Here is a 19527-nt window from a genome sequence, read left to right on the forward strand (position 1 = left end):
GTTCACGATATCCTGAAGTATAAAGATCCCAGTGATTAAGGTAAGAAACTAGAGATTATAGATGTGAACAGTTTCGCTCTAGTAGAAGAACTCACATTTCCCCAATCCTGAAATCTCTTCACTGGCTGCCAGTTTCTTTCAGGATCAACTTCAAAATTCTGGTTCTTACTTTTAGAGTCTGCGCTTGATGGAGTCTTTTTACTCCTTCACTTCCAGCAGGCTTTTCTTGATTTTCTGAGACTCCTGTGTTTGTCTCAGTGCTGTCTTGACCTTTTGCGCATACAACTTATTGGGTATTGTTTTGATTTTTTTAAGTGCTTTGTTACCCTGGTCTAGAAAAGCGCTCTACAAATATTACTTACTTACTAATTATCTAGAGACTTACAATAGCTACAGTATATATAGTGAAAGTGAGGTTGAAAGACAAGAAATAAACGAGTTACTCATAGTTTGAGACCGTTTGGTAAGTATTAAACTTAACAAACTAAACAAACCAATGAGAGGCCTTTAGAGCCCTTTAGTTCTACATCTTCAACATTAATAAATACTTTAAAAGCCGTTAGGAACCGCAATTCGCAATAAATAATCCCTGTGTAGCAATGCATGCTGGGAATGCCATCTAAACTTCAAAATATGAATATGATGAGTCCATTTTAAATGCTTTACAACCATCACAGCAGCACTTACAGTCTTAAAATCAATCAGAGTAGGTGGTTGTGAGTTTTTTTTTAACTACAATTATTATTTTTGCTTTTAAAGTGCATCTTTATACGTCATGTACGACGGTCTCGACTCAGACAGACGAGGTCTGTGCTAGACACTATCATGGCGAAGCAGGCCGACTCACCAAGTGGAGCATAAATCCCCGCTGATCCGCGACAGTCAGGTCCTGTTAGAATATTCGGCACAACAGCCCATCACTCTATTATCATGGCTGGCCTGAAACTGACTGTTCTATTGTAAATCTCATCCCCGCTAAAGGAGGTCAGCTTCAAGCTCTGTCAAGACGAATATTAGGTGCAGACGTCTCTGCTCTCGGAAGAAAACACAGCCGCTTCAAAGAGTCAACTTCAGGAATTCATTACAACCTTCCTATGTTTTACTTGTTCAGAATGATTCAGATTGACAGACGCTTATTATTGGGCTTTTGTGAAAAGCTGCTCGACCCAAACCAAAAAGGAAAAATTAATCTAATCATATAGACCACAAACGAGTCTTCGACATTTTGCTGATTTCAACAGAATCTTTGGATTTGTAAGCAGCAGTTACACAAGTTTGTGTAGAACATCTGGAGCGTACATGTGTTGCTGCACCTGCGACGTGCCAGAGCTACAGCCACTTTAGCTCCAACCATAAATCACTCGCACATCTTGGATCCTGACGCCCTACCTGGGGAGATTAAAAGAACCCGAAGAAGGGCCAAAACAGAAGACAACGGTATAAATACAAGTGTAAGCAACATTGTGTGTCAACATCTGCTGCGCTTGCTTTAAAGTCCAAAACAAAAGTTGTATCTGAGAAGATCAGAGCAGCTCAGGTCATTATTGGATGATAAAATATGATGAGGTTTGAAAAGATTTTTGAATTAATTGGCCCTAAACTATTACATTAAAGTGATTAAATAATATATTTTTTTGTATTGTGGATTTGCAAGTATGGTTTTAACAATCTAAAAACATTTTTTTGTTACGCTAAATAATGTTAAACTTACACAAGGAGTAGGCAAAGGAAAACTTGATATAGAAAATAGAGCATTCATATGATTGGTAAAATGTAAGGAAAATACTCACCAAAGGACAAAAAATTCTGGTTATGTTGAGTTTTTAACTAAATTAAGTTTATTGTCAGCAACATTCTTATGATCAGTCTAATAGTTTGATTCTGACCTCCATGTGGGCCACACTTTACCCAGGTCTGTAGTACACGTTAAATCTTACACAGTAAATAGTATAAAAAATAAAAAAGGAATCGTATTAACCGTATTTTCTGGACTATGACAGACCGGCCAAAAATGTGAAAAAATATGGAGGGAAAAAATGTTTAAAATCAATTTTTTATTTTTATTATAAGGTAATTATTTTCATAAAATAAAGACCAAGAACAGAAGTTACAATTCGAAGGCAATTCTTGGAAATAATAATAGAAAAGAGAACAAAAGGACGAACATGAATGTAGACAAAATAACAATTAAAAAAACTATAGCATAAACGACATAATAAAACAAGTTGACCATAGTCTAGGATCTCACTTCAAATCACTAAACCCATTTAATTCTGGATCTTCATGTCTCTTCTGAGCAACTTCGCCAACTCAAGAGGAAGACGAAGCGAAACTTCCTATTCTGCGTAAAAGCCTAAAGCGCCCTCTAGTGGGTGTCAGTGTAACATAAAAGTCACACCTAAGTATAAATCGCAGGAGTAGCCACACTATAAAAAAAAGAGTAAGCTACAGTTTGAAAAATACGGTACCTAGAAATCAATCAAAACTTTTAGATGCTTTGAGAACCGTAACTCAATATGTTAAAGACTTCAGTCTATAGAAAATAAGTCAATTCAAATATAGAAATTAAAGACATCTTAACTTTAAAAGGATAGCAAACAGTGTCAGGCTTTTTCCTCGCCCACAAACGTCTGCGTGTTAAAAATGTTTCACTCTGTATAAACTAAGTGAAATAATAGTTTTACAAGGCAAATCGGAGTAAAAGAAATCAGCCCAGTGTGCTCCAGCCAAGGGTCCTCTGTCCTTGTAAATCTCACCAAACACTTCTCCTGCAACGCAGATAAATGTCTGCACACTAAATATGAGAACACTTGGGATTTCCCGTGGAGACTGAAAAGAGAAAGTCTGAGGTGTCCGCTGAAGCCAAACGCATTAAGCTTTGATTTACACTCTTGTGGCTTGCACTTCGTCCTCTCCATAGAGACATAGACACCGCTAGGTCGCAAAAAATAACGTTTTTCTAACCTTTTAAATGCACACAATTTCATGGAACCTTAAAGCGCCTTGTGTTGGCCATAACACGTGCCAGACTGTCTGATCTGCTCCAACCATAAATTACATCGAGCACTCTCCTCAAAGGAATTCAGGGTCTCATGTCTCAGGAAAGTGAAAAAAAAAGAGAATTATCTTGGCAACAGAAATTTTTCTTACACATTGACACAGCCACCGACTTTGGCCCAAAGGCACGTGAAACCACATCAGCTGTGGTGGGAATTGGGCTCGACTCAAAAGAAAGTGCCAACTACTTTGTAACGGTTCGGGTCATGTAGACGTCGCAGATGAGTTCCACGAGCGGAGAAAAAATAAATCAAACTAGTTAATTTTAATAGATATGGAACTTAGAAAACCACCAGCACGTACAGGTCACTGAAGGCCACAGACAAAAAAGTGTCTCTTACAATGAACATTGAGTAACAAAACAAAAACATTTTGAGATTGATACTGATGCTTTTGGAGTAATTCTTATCCTGCAAACCTATGTTTGCTCTTTTGTTGCTTAATGCATCAGTTTCTAATAAACAACTACAGTCCTTGATTGTTTTCCAGTTGAACCTCGGCCTCTTAAGATCCATTGTTTTATTGTTATATATGGTTGATGTGCTTTAGGGTTTCAGTTAAACAGGTACATCCAAATCGCAATCGAAAATCCACCAATGAGGAATTTGTTTTGATAAAATAGTGCATCCATGAACATGAAAAAAAATAATATCAAGAATTAACTTAAAAAAAACAAAAAAAAAACATAAATAAAACAAATTTTATAATGTAAAAAATACAGTTGAACTATTTACAAAGTGCAGAGAAACGATTGAAAAGTGTGAACAGTAGCAGTGAACAGTAAAGTTTGTGTCCATGAGTCTGATTGCCGTTTTCTATGTACTAGTTCTAATCATAACGCGTTCATCCACTTTTCTATTTGAAAAAGATGATCATGTCCCACTTTCTCCAATTTCAAAAGTACTATTTAACTTAACATGCTTGTGTTTTTGCTTTCTGTCATTTGTATACGGCATGTCTTTGTCACCGACCCAAATGAAGTGTTTCACGACGCCGCAGTCAGGCCTGGTATCATTTTAAGGAAAAGTCTGAGAATTTTTGAGTTTTTTATATGTCGTGCTTTTAAATCCAATTACGTGGTATTTCTTGGACAACGCCTCAATCACTCAATGAGTAGATCTGAACATTTTAAAACCGAATGTTGTCATACCAAGTGGGAAGGTCATACTTTCAACATATTTTATAGAGTTTACGGAACTAGGTCACACAGATCAAAATATATCTTGTTTGATTTAATATTTAAGTAAGTTTCTCATTGTTTTCTTGTGTAGTCAGTTCAGTGGGGGACTAAATAAACATAATACAAATATTGAGTTTAATTTGTCAACTTCAGGAAATTTCCACTTCAAGCTGTTTCCTTACAGAAATAAATAATTTCCAGTGCAAAATAACACTAAAACGTGACAAATAAATCTGATTTTTACTTTTTATTTTTACTTACTAATAAAACACACACTATTATAAGTTTCGATCACGTGTCGGTATCGGAATTTGGCACCAAAAGACAAGGTTTGTGTTGATAATATCGAAGCATTTAGGTCGGTGCCACAAAAGAACAGAAGTTTGATACCCAGACCTACCCATTCAAGCACACACACTGATGGAAGTAGGCCGCGACGCAGGTTGCCAGCTCAACTATCAATAACAATCAAGGTTAAATGTCTTGCTCAGGGACAAGATAGAAACTGGAGATTGAACTGGTAACCTCTCAGTCACAAGCTGATCAATAGTTTTCACCATCATCACTTGATACTCAAGTTACGGTAAAGCTATGGGTGAGTGTAGTTCAGAGTCAGTACCTCTCATGTAGTAGCAGTCTCCAGACTCCAGTGGCAGCATCAGGCCAGGTGTGTGGATGTCCCAGGCCACTTTGAGTCCAACCCTCCAACATGCCTTCTCACCACTGCCTCCTTCTGCTTTCTCATCTGTGGAGCACATTTGTTCTGGTTATCGTTCAGAAAGTTCACGGCTTCATGAAAATGTGTCACAACACGATCTGGAGCTTATAATCCATGCGTTTGTCTCATCGTTTGGACTAACAGTTTATTTTGTCTCAACAAGAAGGACCTTTCTTGCCTGCAGTTAATACAAAACTCTGCAGCGATAATTCTGAGCCGCTCTAGTAGGAGAACTCGCATTTCTCCGATCCTTAAAACTCTGCATTGTTTGCCAGTTTCTTTCAGAATCAATTTTAAAATTCTGGTTCTTACTTTCAGATCTATTCATGATCAGACCCCTCCTTACATCAGTGATCTGAGCCAGCCTTACACCCCAGCTCGGGCTCTGAGGTCTGTGGATCAGAATCTACTGATAGTTCCTGAACATGGTTCAGGACCAGAGGACAGAAATCCTTCCAGGCTGTTGCTCCTAAGCTTTGGAACGATCTTCCTCTGTGTTTGATGATCTACTGACTCCTTCAAGAAACATCTTAAGACCTTCTTATTTGTGCTTTTACCCTAATTTTCTGGGACTCCCTTGTTTGTCTCTATGTTGTCTTGACCATTAAGAGTTTTTAAATGTGTATGCATTTTAAACCGTGTATCGCTTTTGATTGTTCAGGCACTAGAAAGGCACTTTACAAATAACTGTTACTTACTTACTTACTGAAAGACTTTTAGAGTTATTTAACTTAATATAAATTACTTACACGCCACTTAATGCGATAAGGATGTCCGCGCCAAACACCAATCACAGCAGGTGATGCAACCAACAAGACTATTTTAAATAGAATAAAAGAGGCAGACTTTCAAGTGTTAGGAGTGCGATGATTCAATTTCGTCCTCGCAAACAAAGTATGTACCGAGAAAGAAAGAATCACTTAACGGCAGAGAGAAGCCGATACGTGTTTCTGTGGTATGACTAGCTGTTAGCGCCAGGATCTTGATGATATCATTATGCCGTGCAAGAGGAAATTGTAAGATAAAAGCTCCTGATGTTGTTTCGTAAGTGTGTGAGGTTGTGTTATTGGGTGGTAGCGATCCCATGATATCCCTGTTTCTGAACCCATTCGCTGTAACCACCTCGCCTGTTCTACCTTCCATCGGAACACGGAACACTGAGACAACAAGATTTAACCGGGCCGGCCAACACCCTTCACGAAAATCAATACTAAAGTCTTTCCGCGCCTCTCTGCACGCACAGCTGCCTTTTCCTTTACTCAGCACGGATAAATAGTAACTTAATTTCCAGCCATCGGGCTCTCAGAGCCAGCTAATGACAGCAATCCCCAAGGCCTCCGGGATGGTGGAAGATCATCCTCGGTGCCGGAAAACACTCAGCCACGGCAGATTCCTTTGGATCGGCGGGCGGCTGGGAAAAACACATTTCGGAACATTTCTATTGTTGAAACTGATCCTACATGTGGGTGTCGTGCTAGCGTAAAATGGAAGCAGAAGTTGATGCTAAAAGAGGTTCAGGTCTAGATTGATACGGTACTGGTTTCCTAAAAGTCTTAACTCGTCTATTCATCAAAAACTATGGGCACAGTTGCATATTAAATATAAAAAAAATTATATCAACCAATCTATCTTTCGTTTAGTGTTCATTAAAGGTTGGGTTTCGAGTTAAGAACCCTTCTCTAACCAAACACCTTCAGCCCTTATGGCTGCAATTATTTTGAAAACAGTCACTTGAACCCCGATTGATGTTAATGATAAATGTCCAAATATAAGTAAGTAAGTCATTTTTATTTATATAGCGCTTTACCAGACCAGGGTCACAAAGCGCTTAAACAATCAAAACAATATTCAATAAAGTATATAATTTAAAGGTCAAGATAAAACTGATAACACAACAGGAGTTCCAGAAAATCAAGGAAAAGCCTGAACAAATAGAAACGTCTTAAGATGTTTCTTAAAGGAGTCAGTAGACTCCATCAAGCACAAAGAGAGAGGAACTGAAATGTTGGATAATTATTGAAAATGAGCTGCTTGGCAGAGGTATGCACTATCTAAGTGCCATATTTTCAAAGTGTTTTGCTGCAAAAAGAAACAAATAGTCAATACAATACCATATTTTCCAGATTATAATGACCGGGTCTATTTTATACACAAAGTTCACTGGAATATAAAGTGCAATAAGAGTGGTGTGGCTTTGTAGTAAGGGTGTTAGAAAACATCAAAATATCGTGACAATTCTTTTTTATGATTATTTATCGATATGTTATACTTTTGTGTCGCAATTAAAGCTAAATGGCCAACGCTAAATACAAATGAAATCCTGCAATATCCTGCTGATAACTGAGGACAAGAGGATATAGTCCAGCAGCTTTTAAAGCTGTTGCTTGGACATATTTTGGCTTCAAAACAAACTAAACCAGCTGCGACTTTGTCAAGAGTCATGTGGTCTAAACTGAAAAATACTCAAACAGTGCAAATCAACAGCAAAAATACCAATTGTAACTGAACCAAAAACCAAGAAACTCAATTAATTCAAATGAAGAAAAGAAGTTCTTCCTTTTGAGAATTGTATTCTCAGATCAGAGAAAATTAAAGGATCTGGATGAACCAGACCAATGGATTGTGGGTATATAAATTTAGCTTGAAATATTTCTCGTATGCATAACATGTTTGTCAAGATTTGTTATTTGAGTATTTTACATAAAAAAAACCATTGTTTTTTAACTTTCCTTGGATACATTTTTGCTTTGTATTTAGTCATATGGACTAAATTTAAGATCAGAACAGGAATTTTAAAGTTACATCTGTAAAAATAACATGGGGAAGTGGAAACTTTTTGAGCTTAAAGAAGGAAAAAAACTCAGTGTGTTTGTACCTGAGTTGATGGAAGATTTGTTAAGGAAGGTAGATGCTAGCAAATGAATTAAGTGATAAAGTCATACAAACAAACTATGATTAACATGTAGTACAGAGTATTAAACTGCATCAAGAATAGTTGTTTTCGATCATTATCATTATCAGCATGAAAGGTTATAAATGCTGATAACAGTCAATCATAAAACCAAATGTTTAATTGTTGCCACTTATTGAGAATAAAAAGTCTTCAAAACATGATTGATCCGACAGTTTGTTTACATCTCGTCTCATCAAGATACTCTTTATCGACCCGGTCGGCCGCTGCGATGGGCGGTCTTGAGCAGGACCTTCCATAATTAGCTGACACGGCATTATCCATACAGTAAAGTCTGGAGACACTTATCCAAGTTCATTATTCCATATCAGATAATTGCACATTGATCATCTCTCTGTGAAATGATTCAGATGAGATGCAGGGAGTTTGATAAAGGCCTGTTTGTGAGATAGCGCCATTCAGAGAGTGTTAAGTGCTCGGATCCAAATATCTAGGATCTCGCGGCGGCACAGCGAGAGATAAGAATGTGTGCAGTTAGTCAGTGATTACATTTTGCTAATGCTTCTACAGTATCGCACGCATGGATCTGACGGTCTGCACACCAAAGGCCATGTCTAGACTGTGTTATAGGGTCATAATAGAGAAGGTTAGTAGTTTGAACTCAACTAGACAAGGTTGACAAAAGCAAACAAGCAGGAACTTTGAAGACCATTTTCACATTGGAACACTTAGCGTTTTTAAAACTCATCTTAAAACTCATCTTTTTAAACTTGCTTAGTCGCCGTAATTTTATATTTTCCTACTTTTATTGTTCCCTTTAAGAACCTTTTTTATCCTTCTTATCTTTAAAACTTCTGTTTTTACATGTTGTCATTTTGCACCGTTGTTTTATAATCTGTTTGCATGTGTGTATGCGTTTGTAGGCGTTGTCCTAAAAGGCACCTTTATAAATAAAATGAATTATTATTATTATTGTTGTTTTTCTCCTATATTACTCAATCTGAACCTTCGAGTTATCTTCTAATTTATACACAAATAAAGTATATTTTATTCGCAAACTAAGTATATTTTATCCTCAAAAATATACAAACATGAATTAAAAATAAGTAACAATTGTGCTACTAGCGTGTCATGCAATGAAGTGCTACCCATTGGTCAGTTCCACATGCATAAATATAAGACAAGATAACCCTTATTTAAAACATTAGATTGGGGAAATTTGAGTTTTCACAGCATCAACTTTTAAACCTATATCTGTTTCTATGCCCATGTGATCGACAGCTCTCATTGGCTGGGCGGCAAAGCACCACGGGTTGTGTAAGTCACCGTTAGCAAGAGGGTGGTTGAAAGGTATGGCACCTCCTATGCAATGTTAGGTTAAATGAATGTAGATTTTACTAAATTAAAATATTTCAAATAGAAAAATATTAAGAATACAAACATATTACATTAAACAAACTGCACAAATATTTAATTATTATTTAAGTTTGAGAATATGAAGCAACAATAAAGGAGTAAAACAACTGTTATGAATTGAGAATGAAGGGATTAACATGAGTGCTTCAAGTTTACCTGTACACCCAGGTTGGTACAAAGGCAAAAATGTCCTGCAATTATTTTAACTATAACTTTTCCTCATGCCTGTGAAGCTCACCTGAAGCGTCGCGACAACTGTAGCTGTACACCGCCACGGGCGAATGGCTGATGAGATTTTCATCGTGGTGCCACCCGACGGCCATCTTCCCCATGCCGTAGTACGGCTCTTCTTTGAGCTGGCCCACGGCTCCCGGGTCCATGTAGTTGAGCAGGGTGACGTTGAACTTGGTGGGAACGGGCCTTGAAGAAGAAACCTGCTCGCCCGGCAACGTCTTGGCGTCCTCGATATGATAATCGGACAAGCTGTGCTTGAGGTGGTCCACGGGCATCTCCAGAGACCCCGGCGCCACGGGTTCGCACGGTGGTTTTCCTCCGCGGCTTCCTTCGATCAGTTTGCTTTGAGAGGATTCTCCTTCCTCGCCGCTGGTTTTTGAGCCGCTCTCCCACTCCTGTTTGGATCCACAGCAGCCTTCCTCGCTGTGTTTCGACTCCACGTCCCACTCCTCGCTGTGCTTGGACTCCATATCCCCTTCCTCGCTCTTCTTGGAGTCGTCTCCGTCGCTCGTCTTCGAGTCTTCGCTGTCCTTCGACTCGGAATCGCTCTTCTTGATCTCCGCCAACTTGGGGTACGGCGTGAGCTTCTCCCCGTCCTTCAGCTGGTTGACGTCGGTGCAGAAGTATGTGTTGAGCTCCCATAATGCCTTGCAGGCGGCCCTCAAGTCGAGGTCGCAACAGTTGGGCCCCTTGGCGTCGGCGTCCTCGCTGTGCCACGGTATGGCGAAGAGTCTGGTGTCCAGGTAGCGGTAGGTGTGGCCCGGCTCGCCCAGCAGGAGCCGCGACACGGAGGTGAAAACGTCGCGGTCCCGTATGCGGACCAGATCCCGCAAGAGGCAGCCGTTCCGTCGGAGGGTGAGGAAAGCCGCCCCGACCTTGCTGTGGAGCTCGGACGGCAAGGAGCCGGATCTTCTCAACGCGAGGCCTGTGTAACTGGAATCCCACTGGAAAAAACCCCCACAAAACACTGGTTAAAAGAGCACAGAGCGAGCTTTTGTTCTCGACTGAACGTTGGCGTCGACCTACCAGCTCTTGAAAGCCATGATCTGTAGGACCCAGAAAGGGAATCTTCTGGTCTCCCAACTCCTGAAGCAGCTTCCGCCTCTGTCGAATAGAAAAATATATTGTTTTTAATAGGTTTTTGACAAAAGGAGAACATGGATGATTTAATATGAAAGTCATACATTGATATATCGAGAAATAATTTTTTCTACGATAAGTTTTATAAGTTCTTTTTTGGACTTATAAAACTTATAAAGTTGCTGATAGTGGTGTAAGAAAATATACACTTAAATATCACAATATCAACATGAAAGGGAACTTAATCGATTTTAGTTTTTTGGTTTATTTAAATTGTGTAAACAACAAAAGCATGATTATTTATTTATTTTAACCAACAAATAACATGCAAATATCAATGGCGTTTGTTTATTTTTGTGTTTTATGCAGTTAGGGGCGACATAGCTCAGATGGTAGAGTGGTTGCCTGCAGTCCAAAAGGTTGCAGGTTCAATCCCAGCTCCAGACAAGCTTGTGTCGTTGTGTCTCTGAGCAAGACACTTCACCCTGATTGCTCCTGATGGTGAACTTGGCGCAAGTGTGCAGCCTACTCCCATCAGTATGTGTGAATGGTTGAATTACCCCTCGCGGGACTAATAAGGGATTCTAAAAAAAAACTAAAAAAAACTTCCAGCCCGCTAGATGGTAGCAGTCAGAACCTTGATGACTGAGGACGAGAGGATACAGTGACTCCAGCAGCTTTTAAAGCTGATGTTTGGACATATTTTGGTTTCAAAACAAATGAAAGCAGTTACAACTTCTTCAAGAGTCATGTGGTCTGTAAATACTGAAAAACCAGAGTCAGATACTCGACAATACTACGAATATATCCTTGTTACTACAGTATGATAATACATCGCAATACATTTTATTGTTGCTCCTTTATTTATTTGATTGTATGGATGTATTTTTACTGCTGGACAAAATCATTTCTGCTCCACGATATCAATAAAGTATCTATCTGTATCGCGATGTGTATCATATCACCAGATTCATGTCGATAAGAAAGAATTAAAAACCTTCTAAAACCAGAAAAGTAAAATATAATCAAAAGTTAAACAATTTCTTACCAACCCGATTAAATTAAATTACATTGACTTTAAAGACAAAGAAATAGAGAAAAAAAACTAATATTTAATTATACAAATGGAGGAAGTTCCCAGAAATATCTGATCAGTTCCACAGATGCCTCGTAATTTTATGATTTTGTGAAGACGACCAAAAGACTGGTGAAATCTCAGACGATACCGTGTCTGTGAGAGTTATTCAATAAAATAAATACCACCCTACTGGAAGATTTAATCGCCACATTCCGGCGTGACCCGTAAACTCGCGGGGAAGCGGAAATAAAATTGACAACTGTTCCTCTTCCCTCTGGCCTGTGCCCGTGTGAAGCATGTAGATAATCCCCTTTTATCGGCGAGCATGTGGCTTCATATTCCCCGTAAATGACGCGCAGGTGCAGGTTATGGAGGTCGTGCAGCTTCTGGATGACGTTTAAAAAAAAAGAAAAAAGAAAAAGCTCACGTGTGAAGGTGCCATTTTGAGATCTTAAAAAGCTTCGAGGGAACGCTGCGAGAATTAACGACATAGATGAAGGAGACTTTCCATCTATATTCACTTTTCAATGAGTGTATCATATTCTCAATGACTCAACAGGGAGAAATGACTCTTGAGGTATTTAGGAACTCAGCATGGATCTGGGAAAAGATAAGTTTGTACTGTAAGTATTATAAAAACCTTGTTTATTTATCTATTATAATGTAATATAACAATGTCTCTCCTGAGAAAACTTTATTATTATTAGTTACAAAGTATTTTCTTGAGGAAGGAAAGTTTGACTTTTTCCGTTGGTGACATCAATTATTTATTTTAATTCAAAGCATACAAAAGTAAATGTATATATAAAAATAAAAAAAAGTTTATTTTTATTAAGTAATATCCCTCCTTTTTTGTTTTAAGGGCCAATTACCTTATATAATGTGGCCCTTTAGGTGTTTATTGCCAACCCAATGGCCCAAAGAATACAGCATGGCAACACTAATTCCACCATGCCTGCATTTTCTTCTTCGCCTCACTCAATCACTTTATTTGAGCGATACAGAAAAACAACTTTATTGAGACGACGCAGTTATGGAAGTAATGTAAGTGAAAGTCCAACCGATTGGACCAAAAAAATTAACCAATAAACCAGTTTCTTTTTTATCAAGTCCCCCCATATCGAGTCGGACCACTAAATAGTTTGATTGGATCCACTACCGCTCTATTAAAACAGCTAATTTGGTGTTTCAAAGATGAGACTATCATCGTGGAGTAACGCGTTAGCTCTGGTTACGAATTAAAAGCCATTAAATGTCAGTAAATACATTTTTATTTTGAATTAAATTCACCAGACGCACTTCACTTTTATCACTCGTTTCCTGCCAGAATGACCGTGTCAACATCGACGCCAAGAATTTTCTGAGACTCCTGTGTTGTTCTCGGTTTTATCTTGACCTTTTAAGTATATATTTTATTGAGTATTGTTTTGATTGTCTAAGCGCTTTGTGACCCTGGTCTGGAAAAGCGCTCTACAAATATTACTTACTTACTTACATACATGACGCGACTAAAATAGAATCCAATCCAATCAACCAATCTTAATTTAGGTGTTGAAAACTTGCGGATAAATGTACCTTCGTAAGATTTTCCAAGTAAAGTGACTTAATTTTAAGTCGATGTCATGACTCAAACTTGCATCTTGTCAAAGGTTGGTTGATAAAGTTACGTAAACTTGTTGAAGTAAGTAAATTAAGAAAAAATATAACTTTTAAATTATTTCTGATTTTAACAACGCTACCCCTTATTATTTTGTGACATTTTGGTGGTAAAAAAAATCTTTGTGAGTGAAAGAATCTCCACTCACTCCTAGACAACACAACACCTGCCGACTGTTTTCCTAATGCTCACATCAGAGTGCTTTGGCTCGTCTGAGTCTCGCTGAAACAAACAGAAACAGACTTGCAGACAGTTGGATCCCGACTACAAAAAACAAAAACCCAACACGGATTCTCAGTCCTGAAGAATCCGACACATTTATTCCGTTAAGTATCCGATTCTTGACAAAAAAGATTAAGGTATCAAGGTGAGGCTGTGACTTAGCAGGAGTTGAAATACTTTTGTTGTTATTTTTCGATCCAATCTTTTTATGTACCGAAGCTTCTTCCTACTACGCTTTAGGAAGTGGCGCTAGCAGTCGCACACCATCAGGGGCTGTCACACATATGTCAAATACATCAAGCACCAAAGAAATTCCTCCAAAAAAAAAAAAACATGCCAAGAAAACCACAGATGGACTCTCACTGCGTCTCTTTTTTCTGGTCTGCACCTGAGGAAAACCACAAGAAGAAGAAAAAAAAAAAAGAGGGTCTGCATTTACACTGGAAGCCAGGGAATGAGATTACCAATCCCATAATAACACGGATGCTTCATGGACGCCACGCCGGCCGTCTGCGCTGAGTGATATATCTGATGTTTTTTTAATCTCTCCCTTCCTTGATGGGATTATCCCCTCGACCGGACTGTTTATCACAGAAAAACATATTAGGTAGAAAAGAACTCAATTGGTTTGCTTTGATCCCGGCCTAGAGGAGATATCAAATTGTGTACCGTAGATTTATTAATTTCATTTATTGCCATCTGTGACACATCAATGGACACTTTCTTCAAAGCTCTCCTTTCAGAGTAGATTAATGTCCGGCGCTTAGCATCAGTGGCTTAGAATAGCCTGATAACTTTGCCGCCGCAGGGATAAAAAATATTCCCGTCCGAGTGATGTCTGTGTCCGCCGGAATGTGTCGCGAGGCGAGTGGATTTCCAGCGGGTTGTGTAGGTTCAACAGATTAACGTGAGAATGTACCCGAAGAGTGATTGTACACATTTAATGGTGTACTTTTTACCACTTGCTAGAAAGCTGTGAATAGGAATTTACAAATTAAAAAATATTATTTTATTTCAATCTTATCTTCTCCTTTTACTCCCGTTTACAGTAAACATTTTTAAATAATTGTACACTTAATTTATTATTTAACCATAAACCAATTTTTGTTTGCATCTTATATGTCAAATAACTTCCTTTTCAGATGTAATCTGAATGTAAAACTTTACAGTTTAACAACTTAAATCAAACAATGTTCAACTGTAATCGAACAATTTTCAACTAAAATCGAACAATTTTCAACTAAAATCAAACAATTTTCAACTACAATCAAACAGTTTTCAACTTAAATTAAATCATTTTCAACTTAAATTAAATCATTTTCAACCGTAATCAAACAATTTCCACTAAAATCAAACATTTTTCAAATGAAATCAAACTATTTTCAACTATAATCAAACAATTTTCAACTTAAATTAAATAATTTTCAACTTAAATCAAACACTTTCAACTGTTATTAAATCATTTTCAATTGTAATTTAACATTTTTTTAATTAAATCAAACAATTTTCAACTGTAATCAAACAATTTTCAACTGTTATTAAATCATTTTCAATTGTAATTTAACAATTTTTTAATAAAATCAAACAATTTTCAACTAAAATCCAACATTTTTCAAATGAAATCAAACAATATCCAACTGAAATCAAACAATTTCCACTAAAATCAAACATTTTTCAAATGAAATCAAACAATTTTCAACTTAAATTAAATAATTTTCAACTGTTATCAAACAATTTTCAACTGTAATCAAACAATTTTGAAATGTAATCAAACTATTTTCAGTATCAAGGTGTCAAACTCAATCACACAATGCCATCAAAATCTCCTCTAGAAATGAGAGACACCCATTGGTCTGAATCCTTGACTCCACGACCATCTATGAAGAAGACATTCCGTTGCCTTCAGGCGAGGCTCAGAAGTACGTGAAGACGACCCTGACATGATGAGCAATGACTGTGTAAAGCCCTCTGTGTTTGGACGCTAAACCATTGGTGCTTGTGCGATACCCGTTTCAGAACTGACCCGCTTTTGCAGAGCGAGGTTGAATCAACAATTTTGACATGTCGGCAGTAAAGAAAAAATAGTCTGAAAACGAAACAGACCGAATACCTTGAGGACATCTAAGGAAGCTTCCGTCCCAGTCTGTTTGACACCAGGTCGTGGAACATGGCGAGGTGCTGTGAAGTGACTCAATGTACTGGGAAGGCGGCGGACTAGCAAACCGAGGAACATTTCGTTCTACTGAAGGGAGTAAAGACTTTGAATATCAAAGAAATCTAGTTAATGGGTTTCTTTATTAACCTTAACTGATGTTCAAGGTGACTTTTTTATTTTTACAGACTCACTGATGGGACCTGAGAACAGTTACTTTAGTTATGATGAGATTAAATCAGGAGGAATTTCTCTGTTTCTGAACAATTTTCAACTGTAATTAAACCATTTTCAAATGAAATCAAACAATTTTCAACTGTAATCAAACAATTTTCAACTGTAATAAACAATTTTCAACTGTAATTAAACAATTTTCAACTGTAATAAAAAATGTTCAACTGTAATAAACAATTTTCAACTGTAATCAAACAATTTTCAACTGTAATAAACAATTTTTAACTGAAATCAAACAATTTTCAACTGTAATAAACACTTTTCAACTGAAATCAAACAATTTTCAACTGTAATCAAACAATTTTCAACTGTAATAAACAATTTTCAACTGTAATTAAACTATTTCTTAACTGAAATCAAACACTTTTCAAGTGAAATCAAAGAATTTTCAACTGTAATTAAACAATTTTCAACTGTAATAAAAAATGTTCAACTGTAATAAACAATTTTCAACTGTAATAAACATTTTTCAACTGTAATAAACAATTTTCAACTGTAATCAAACAGATTTGAACTGTTATCAAACAATTTCCAAATAAAATCAAACAATTTCCAAATAAAATCAAACAATTTTCAACTGTAAATAACTATTTTCAACTGTTATCAAACAATTTCCAAATGAAATCAAACCATTTTCAACTGTAATTAAACAATTATAAACTATAATCAAACAATTATCAACTGTAATCAAACCATTTTCAACCGTAAATAACTATTTTCAAATGTAATCAAACCATTTTCAACCGTAAATAACTATTTTCAAATGTAATCAAACTATTTTCAACTGTAATTAAACAATTTTCAACTGTAATCAAACAATTTTCAATTGTAATTTAACAATTTTCAACTATTGTTTGTGAACTTGTGAATACATCCTAAGCAAACCAGTGTGTTCACATGATGTCTAACTTGGGCAAACGGGTATAAATGAGTGACAGGAATGTGTCGGGAGTTGACCCGTGAGCCGGGTCGTGGTTCAATGTTTAACACTCGACACCAACCTGAGGCTGCCATGTGAATATAAATGAGGGTTCTGGGATTCAATGAGTGGCGAGGATGACCTGTCTTTTTCCAGTTCCGTGTCAACAAACATGGATCACATTTTTATGTTGGTAACCTGCTAACTAGTCTTACGCACTGGTGTTAAAATCCATGAAGTATAAATGGTATACATACTTATGTACTCAGCCCTAAGGTAAGTTAAGGCAGTGACTGATCTGATATGTCGACAGCTCCGTTAATTGTTGTCGGGAGCGAGAGAGTTGATCATTTCACCTCCCGACAGGTCGACGGGGGACGAGACCATTAATATCAGAAGCGTCTCATCCATCTACCTGAACACCGGGGCCGGTCCATCAGACCTGGCGCTGGGCAGACCTTCCGTGCCATGTTCCCAACACTGATCCTGGCACATTACCGGAGCCGTGGGGGGTTCGGTCATTAATTAAACTCTCTTCCTCACGCGGACTTTACATTACAGCCCGTGTTGTTGCACAACCAGCACGGGTTTTTGAAAAAAAATGATACAGATGCTGTTCTAATGTAAGACACATAACTGAAGTTTTAAAAGTTTGTCATTAAATGGTCCTCGATTTGAAATTAAAACATAAGTCGTGTCATTTACATTAAGATTGACCAAATTTTGATTCTAATCTTTAAAACATGCAAGGATATAAGATGTTACAAGGTACTATATTCTTACACTTGAATGTAAGTATAAAGTTCAGTTTAAAATGGCCTTATTATTTTTAAAAGTTGTCTATTTGTGTTAAGAGTTATCAAGGTTAAACTTCTGAGACAATTTTCAACAGAAATCAAACAATTTTAACTGAAATCAAACAATCTTCAACTATAATCAAAGCATTTTAACTGAAATTAAACTATTTTCAACTGCAATCAAGCAATATTAAAATGAAGTCAAACAATTTTCAACTGAAATTAAACAATTTGACTGTTATTACACTATTTTCAACAAAAATCAAACAATTTTCAACTACAATAGAACAATTTCAGACTGAAATCAAACAATTTCCAACTGAAATAATACAATTTTCAACTGTAATTTAACAATTTTCGACTATAATCAAACAATTGTCAACTGTAATTCACTTTTATACAATTTAAACAAACAAAAATCTTCACTTACTTTATTTAGACAGAATGTCAGACCAATAAGCCAACATGTAGGACTTGATTTACCTTGAGGGTTTTTTTTGTTTACTTATTTTGTTTTTTTTGTTTATTGTGGTCACAGCTTGTTATTACTGGATCCCAAAGCCAAGACAGTTGACTTAATTTATTGATAAAGTCCTTGTAAAGTTCATGAAAGGGTGGTTACTAGGTGCTGATTCTAGGTAGGACTTTCCAGATAAACAACACACAACAAAATAATGTCCAGTATAAATCAAGATGTCTTTGGCAAAAGCTCTTGCTTGTAAAATACGCTCAGGCGAAGAAGAAAAGTAAAAAGGTCTACGACGTCATGGTCTTTCTTTTGACACTTGGGTTTTCAGATCAATCATTCAAAAGTATTTACTTTAGCACAGGAGCTGTACACATGGCCACTCAGTTTAAGTGCTCTTCTCAGTGTCTGAAGTGTCAACATCTATTTCACACTTATCCACACCTCAAAAGGGGAAAAGAAAATCATGTAGCATGTGACCTTTAGCAAGTGGCAGAGCTTGAGAAATGGAGATGGACAGCTGGGAAAATGTGGGGGAAAACTTTTGTATTTGTGTAAAAATGAAAGGTCTGACACAAATATAGACTATGGACTCAAGACTTACTCGATTTTTGCTACAAATGGTAGAATTGCGTATCCAAATGTACATGTTTTGTTCAAGGGTATGTTAAGAAACTCGTGATCTTGTTGAGCAGCACCATTTCCGTGAACTTTTATCATCCCGGATATGTCGGGGGGGCCATTAGCGATTTTGCCTTAATTGTTAGTTTGCAGGACAGGACGATAATGTTTCCATTAAGCCCGTGTCGATCGACAAAAAGCGTTTTAGTTTTCACCTTCGAATTACACAATGCTTTCATGAGGTCAGCTGTTTTCCATGCGGAATGGCCGGTTTTAATGCAGACGCAGTCCCTTGGTATTCACACGAGGTCCGGCCGAGAAAGAGGGGAACGGGAGTGAGAAGATGGGGTAGAAATGGAAGGAAGAGATAAGACGAGAAAGTGCACTGTACTTATTGAAAAGACCGTGATTAGCAGTTTTCACCCGGAGAGCCACCAGAGTTTCTTCTAACAGGGTTGTCACATCTTGAGGTGCAGTCAAGGAGAAGTCAGCTCTTTAGAAAGCATCCTCCCTTTCTCCCATTTTCCCCTCCCCTCCCCGGATTGCTCTTACCATCCAACCACACTTTCCTGCACCTCCAAAAAAAATCAATATGGCTGTGCAAAGTGCAGCTTGGCCCATGGGGGGGGAGGGACGACTGACTGAAAAAGTGGACTGTACCGCGAAGACAACAGACGTCCTCTAGGCATGTCACGAAGGCAAAGCCAAGGACGGAGCCTAAAGACCAAAGGATCCTTATGTCGTACTTTCCCTTTGCATCTCACTTTACCCCTCTCTCCCCCCTG

General features: G+C 37.5%; 1 protein-coding gene across 1 annotated transcript in view; it reads right to left on the minus strand.

Moving 5' to 3' along the window:
• Positions 1-19527, minus strand: part of fto (FTO alpha-ketoglutarate dependent dioxygenase) — a 203606-nt gene that overhangs the window by 156940 nt on the left and 27139 nt on the right. The window contains exons 2-4 of the mRNA XM_087793536.1: positions 10543-10620; positions 9521-10460; positions 4857-4982 (exon numbers count right to left, since the gene is read on the minus strand). Coding sequence (XP_087649662.1) covers positions 4857-4982; positions 9521-10460; positions 10543-10620 — 1144 coding nt within the window. The remainder of the gene's footprint in view (positions 1-4856; positions 4983-9520; positions 10461-10542; positions 10621-19527) is intronic.

The sequence above is a fragment of the Callionymus lyra genome, chromosome 6, assembly GCF_982586985.1.
Source record: "Callionymus lyra chromosome 6, fCalLyr1.hap1.1, whole genome shotgun sequence".
Taxonomy (NCBI): Eukaryota; Metazoa; Chordata; class Actinopteri; order Syngnathiformes; family Callionymidae; genus Callionymus; species Callionymus lyra.